Here is a 6,890-nt window from a genome sequence, read left to right as displayed (position 1 = left end):
GAGGCAAGAATGTGAAAACACAGCTGGGCCCAGCAGCTTCTGCTGCTGCAGCAAATCCCTCTGCCCCTCCACACAGCTCCCTACCCTGAAAGTCTTTAGAGGTGAAATCAGAGTTTTCCTTCTCACTGCAGTTCTGTTTTGGCACTAAAAATCCTTTTTGAGACAAGGACAGTTTGGCATATTTTCCTTGTCTGCCCATCAAGCTCTTAAAAAATTAAGTTATTAATCATCTGAACATTCACCTCTGCTTCACTTGCTGGCCAGAAACTCCCATAGGTGGTTATTTCAAATATGAGACTGCTTCTGTTGAAGACTTTGGAATTTAAAAAAACCCCGAAGTATGGACAAATGCATCTTGTCATAATTACTGCCTAGCAGTGTATTTTTAAAGCAGTCAGCTGAGCTTCTAGTTTATATCTCAATAATTTGCTTACTTGGTAAAAAAATTAAAAATAATAAAAAAAAAAATAACAACAACAACCAAAAAAAATGGACAAAGCCCACACTCATCACGTAGTTTATCTGAGGTCTCCTCTGTAGCAAAGCAATGCTTGCAAGAAGGAAGAGAAGTTCTCAGCTTAATTGTTTTGTAACAGATGTATGGATGGAAAAAGTTACTAACTGGGAGTGTTCTCTCCTTCCGAGCCTCGCCGTTGCTATTAGTGCTGGTCTGTAGGGTGTAGCTTTCCTCTTGGGCTTCTGTGTTTGCTTTACGTGTTGCTTTCCTCTTCCTTTTGCTCAGGAGCCTTTTTACGATCTGGCAAAATAACCCTGAGCAGCAGCACGGAATCTTCAGGACAAAAATGAGCCTTTGCCTTAAATATCCCCGAGACAAATGGAGGTGAGTAGGAGCAGTTCTGGGCTGGGGATTGCTGTTGGGTTGCTGTTCAGAAGTTGATAGCAACTGGTACTTTGGATTTCTTTGGGGGTTTTCCCCCTATTTGGCTGCAGTGTTCAGAATTTAACTGAAGTCAGGCATGGAAATATAGCGGAGTTGTAATTGCAATCCCCTTGGGTGGGGATTACAGATTTGGTTGGGACAGAAACCCTTGGAGCAGGGTTTCCTGGGCCTCCATGGCAGACTCAAACACATTTTCCTTTTCCCCAGTCTCTCAGAGTGTCTCTGTGTTTCTGGTTCCTGAGCACACTACACCTGATGAGAGCACTTACCCTGCTCCCATCACCTCCCTGTAACTCATATATAATGCAGAGGTTGTATTTGCTCAGCTGTATTGAATCCTGCTATAAAAGCAGGGTGCAGAGGGCAACTTCTGGATGCACAGTGAATCTCTGTAACTAATAAAATATAGCACCTGCCCTGCTGGAAGTGTCAGTGTGAAACCAGACTTGACAGGGTAAGTGATCCCAGTTCATAATCCTATCATGCTGGTACAGTTTGGTGGTACTGGCATAAATGTAGTACTGAGAGCTAAACTGGACTTCGAGATAAATTAAAAATGGTGTTTTTAAAGGAAAATTACTCTGTATGGGATTTGATGACATGCAGATCTTTTACTCACAGGGCGTCATACCTGGCAGTTGGGTGGATGAAAATGATTCTGTGTTGTACAAACAAGACTCCACATGAGTCAAAAATAGGCAATTAAAGACTAAATATTCTTGACACTCCTTCTTTCTGTTTTCTAAGTTATCTTTTAAGAATCTTGAAATTTACTGAGATGGAGGGTTTTTTCCCTGTACTGTTCAATGAGTATTTCTAATATCAAACTTTTAGGTTACATTAGTTTTGCATGCACACCTATGGTATGTTGGTATCCTGCTGTTTTTTCATGGGGTTTCCTGACTCTACTTCCAAAAATGAAAACATTGTTATTTCCTGTTTGCTGATAATTCAATCTTATGTCTATTTAAAAGTTTTCTAGGAAAATACTGATAGCAAACACAGGTCAGAGACCACAGGGCCAGTTCCTATATGAAACAGAATGAAAATATTCCTAAAATATTTGATGTAATCTAGAATCAACAAAAAATTCTAATAATGTAGAATTAACAAATTTTTAGGTTCATTTCCTCTACAGTTCACAGAGAGCTGACACTGCTCCCTCATGCTGTAAAGTACAAGAAAGCAGAGTTGTGTTTTGGTGCATGAAGGAAATGTAACTTTTGAGGGGACACAAACTCAGCAAAGGTGTTAGAGAGGGACAATCTTGAATTGGGGATATAAAAATTATCTTTCTCTTGATCATTGCCTCTGGCTTCTCCCTCCTCTCCCATGTAGACCTCGGGGCAGGGGCCTCCCTGACTGGGTGTTCACACAGTGCTCTGCTTTATTCATCCCTTTCCACTGCAGTGATGGAGGATTTGACATGTCTGTACCAGAGCTGACAGAATGACTGTTCCCTGGTTTCATGGAAACACTGAGTTTTGCTGCCTTTCTGTTGGCAAACCCAAGCCCAGACAGCTGAGTCACCCCACACTAAGCAGCAGCTTGGAACATTTGCTTTTCCAAAATACAACCTTCCTCTTTCACCAAGGCTTCCAGGACACTTCTTGCTGTAGAACTTTGCTTTTCATCTGCTACACCGAGACAAAAACACAGGCAGTCACACACTTGGTAACAAGGGAAGAGAGAGAAAGTCCTGTGTCAGGAGCAAACCCAGAAGGGAAGCCTGGATTGTGTTTAAAACCTTAAACCACAGAGAAAAAAATCATAAATAACCTGAATAGTTATTTTCACAACCTGACTTTATGTAAGGAAGTATTTTCTACTGGCTTTTTAGTTTATCTTTTTGCACAGCTTGAAATGCTGCCCACAGCCTCTGTAAAATCTGAAGGGGCAGTTTTTTCGGGCACATGGAAATAATGTATTGCAGTCATCAAAGGCACATCAAGGTACTCCAGGTGATGTAGGACCAGTCACCCCTTCTCTCCTGAGCTCTCAGCTGGAGCACAGACCTTGGATTTCTGCTGCGAGCAGCTCATGCTGACAAGTTCTGCTACTGAGTCATTCTAGGTGGCTATTATATTAGTTATTTTAGATTATTTTAATAATTATTCTATTCTGAAAAAAAAAAGGGGGGGCAGAATCATGTGAACTATAGAATCCAGAGGCTAAGAAAAAAAAAATAGCATCCGAGGAAGAGTACACAAAATATCCACCTGTGAAATAAAAATGTGCTGGGGAGTCAGTGGAGAGTGAAGGGAAAGAAACACCAGAGCAGCCAACTAGAAAAAAGAAAGGCCAGCATAAGACTTGATAGTTACAGGAAGATCAAAAATAAAATGAAACTACTTCAAAACCTCTCAGTTGGAATACTTTTCAGAAGAGCAACCAAGTCTCAAAGAAAGCTGTCAGAATGGCAAATTGAAGTCAGCAGGCAAATTTGAACAGGAGACGTCTTAAAAACAGGTGAAAACTATTCCTATAAGTAATATCTGACATGTCAGAAAGTAAAATACTTTTAAAAGAAACACATTGGGAATGGGCAAAAACTGAACTTGAAAATCTTCCATCCAGTGTTTTACTACCTGCTGCTGGAGATCTGACAGCCATTTAAATTATTTCTCAAGCTCATTTAAGGAAAAAAAAAAAAAAAAAAGCAGCTTGCTTTCCCATCCCCTCAATTAGAGAAAAATCATCACATCATTTTATGTTGAGAGTTAGTTGATGAATGTCATGTCATATATCACTGCCTCTGCATCTGACAGGAATCAAAGCAGACACTTTGAAAGGCAAGTGTCTTTGAACTGCTAATTAGGCTTAACAAAGAAAGTGTTTCACATGTTGCTTCTTAATGAAATTTCTGCTTTTACCTAAAAGGTTTTTCTCCCATCTTATTTCTGGACAGCATTAAATTATGTTGAAACTAACAGTAATCTATTGATTTCTGATTATACTGTAATGTTCAAAAAAGTGGGGGAATATTCTGTGTTTCTTGAATAACCAAAAGCTTCTGGAGATTTGTTGAGAAATAGTGGCAAAGGTAACCCCCTGGTAGATACGTTTGTCTTTTGGATATATGGTATTAAAGGCATCTCTGAATGTTGTGAATGTGAGAATAGCATTTTTGCTCAATTTCTCTACCCCCAGTAATTTCTTCTTCCTCAGCTTTCTCTTTGAAGCCTTATTCTCAGAGCAGTTTAAAATACCCCAGCAAAGTCTACACCCAAACAAATATTCTCAAACAAGAGCAATTACCAAACAGAAGGGTAATTTGTAGGGACAAAAAGATAACAAGGGTTGGGCCAGCAATTTGGCATTGTCTCTAATTCGACCACATTTAAGTATTTTGCATAAGGTTCAAAAAAAGAAAGCAGACACATTTTAAAAAATCAGCAAAACCCAAAAAACAAACACCCAGATTGCAGTGCAACCCGTCAAAGCCTCAAATCTTTTGACTTACATCCTTCTCTAATCTTAAAGCTTCTGAAGTGATGCCAAAAAGTGAAACTCCACGAGTCCTGGGCTAGGAAGCAAGTGGTGTGAATGTGTCTGCTCTGCTTTGATCTGCCAGAGAAGAGATTGTTTTTCTGGTCAACATCAAGCCATGTCTTTCAAATTAGGAATCTTCAGTCTAGTAAAATACTGGAATATGAGGCTGCAAAGAAAGTCCCAGTAATGTAGAGAGCTGCTGGCAAGTCAAGAATTGATAGTAAAACCTGCAGTACCTGATATTAATAAATAAGTTTTGTACTGTTACTCTCCGTCGCTGGAGTCATGGATTTTCCTGCTGTTAGCCAGACCAGAATCATGTTTTTAAACTATAATATTCTCTGTTTTATATTCCATGAAGTGAAGAAGGGAATGCAAGATTTGTGCTACCTCCTCAAATTGCAAGAGACAATGTAAGCTCAAGAGTGTTGATTCTCATTTTCCTTAAAACTACTTTTAAAAAGCTTTACATGTACAGACAGAATAAAAATGACAGTCAGGCCTGTTAAATAATTTAGAATTGCTCCTTTCCATTGCCAGCTGTCCCACACACTCCTGTGAGGTATGCAATTTTGGAAAAAATGCTTAAAACATATAAATAGTACAATTCAGTCAGTTGCTGTTCATCAGTAAATCAGGGAGCATCCAGAGGCACTGTCACACAGCAGAGCCTGGGATTAGCTCTCAATTGCCTCTTCTGTGAAATCTCCCTGCTGCTTCCTCATATCCATTCACAAACATTCTTCCTTTCCACCCACTCACAGTCCCTACAAGAGTGTTTAGGAGCTCAGCTAATTTGGCTGGGATTAAGATGTGGACATTAGATATTAAATGCAATTTTTAAAGTCCATGATGTGCTGGTGGTATCCTGAAATGCTTCTGATGCTGTGGCAGTGACTGGTATGAGCTCTGTGATGGTGCCAGTTTGACAGCCCTGGTGGGCTGCTGGGTTGCAGGAAGGAGGTTGGGTGCCATTCCCAGTAGGTCCTGGGGAGAAGTCCCTGGATTTGAAATGTGGGAGAGGCTCCCCACGGAACATGCAGCAAACTTCTCCCAGTGAGCCTGGGGAGTTCCTTTTGTGGGGCATGTTTATGCACTCCATAAAAATGTCCTCAAGGATGAAAAGCAAAAGGAAAAGAGGAGGATGAACCAGAGTTAGTCCAGTTTTACCTTATGCCCTGGGAAGGCAAAGAAAGAGGAGAGCAGCCTCAATGAGTTCACTAATGAGCACTACCTGGGAGCTGCTCAGTATGTGCCTAATCCCTTTTGATCCAGTTAAGCTCTTACAGGCAGCTGCATGGCACATGAGACCTAAAACCCCATCCAGCCAAAATTCACCTATGCACATTACCAATAACAACCTCACAGGCAAACATTAGCCTGTATCTTCCATTTTCCAGTCCTGAGGTTTGCATGTCCCCAAAGGATCATCGTGATTCCTGGAAGCATTAGGAAAGCACACAGTGGGTGTTGTACACCAGATTAGCATCCTTGAGAGAGGCTGCTGGCTGAACAGTTGTATTTTTCATTAAGAACACCTTTTACTTTATACCTAGTGGAGTGATATGTGATTCAGGAATTCTGGAAATCATTTTGGAGAACAGGTTAGGCAAAACAGAGAGCAGAGGTGCAGGTAAAGCTGAACCTGCCATGGGGCAGTAGATGGACCAAGTGACCCCTTTTCTATGATTTCTCTACCTTAATGCTTCTGCCTCACTAACTAGACAGCTGGCCCTGTGTTAGTCAGCAAACAAGACAAATAAATGATGGAGATGGCTTAGATGAGGCCAGTTTGGACTGTTTTGTTTGCATTCATGGGCAGCCATGAGCTGAGCTAACAGGCTCCATGCATGGCCAGTTGTTGTCTGTGTTTTCAGACAACTGAAAAACTGAAATCTCTCCCTGCAAAAGAAAGGTTGTGCATGCAAACACCGTCCATTTCACAGCTTCTGTAGAAAAGACCCAGTTGCCTACCCTAGTTTGTGATACTGCTGTTGTGGCACATATTCCTCCATTGCATTAGAATTCCTGTCACAATATTTACATTTAATTGAGGGAGTGAACTTCGTCTGTATGTTTGAAGGCAGAAGTTCTAAAAACTACTATAAAAAATTGTCAGTTCCTGACCTCATCCTCCAGCTGAGTCCTGAGAACTTTTGAGAGGCTGCTATTGGCATGCTGAAACATGAGCCAGGTTAATGCAGTTAACCCTGAATTCCTGGTGGTGTCCTGGCCTTGCCTGCCTGCAGGATAATGAGCTCACCAGTTTCAGGTGTTGAAGCTGCCTGGAAATGATGCAGCACTGGTCTGTGTGTTACTGGTACCACTGGGAAAAGGAGCAAAGGGAGAGGAAACACCACCCATTCCACCCTCACCCACACTGGGTGGAATCTGTTGGAGCAGCAGGTCCTGCTGATAGATCCCCTGAATCCTAGTGCAGTGCATTTACTCTGCTCAGGAATTTTGTTGAGAGACTTAAAGCCCTGGATTTAGAGCT

The 6,890-nt window shown here is 41.3% G+C and overlaps 1 protein-coding gene across 2 annotated transcripts in view; it reads left to right on the top strand.

Annotated features, from left to right (window-relative positions):
- The first annotated feature begins 630 nt into the window (after nucleotides 1–630).
- The window catches only part of KCNMB2 (potassium calcium-activated channel subfamily M regulatory beta subunit 2), a 138,697-nt gene continuing 132,437 nt past the window's right edge, over nucleotides 631–6,890 (top strand). The window contains exon 1 of one of the 2 annotated variants that reach the window (XM_085588005.1): nucleotides 631–841. In XM_085588005.1, the coding sequence (XP_085444131.1) occupies nucleotides 804–841 (38 nt within the window). In that variant the 5' untranslated portion in view covers nucleotides 631–803. The remainder of the gene's footprint in view (nucleotides 842–6,890) is intronic. The other variant, XM_085588003.1, reaches the window with a different exon arrangement.

The sequence above is a fragment of the Lonchura striata genome, chromosome 9 (assembly GCF_050655825.1).
Source record: "Lonchura striata isolate lonStrDom1 chromosome 9, ASM5065582v1, whole genome shotgun sequence".
Lineage (NCBI taxonomy): Eukaryota > Metazoa > Chordata > Aves > Passeriformes > Estrildidae > Lonchura > Lonchura striata.
Note: the sequence above shows the minus strand (reverse complement) of the source record. Positions and strands in the feature narration are given on the sequence as shown.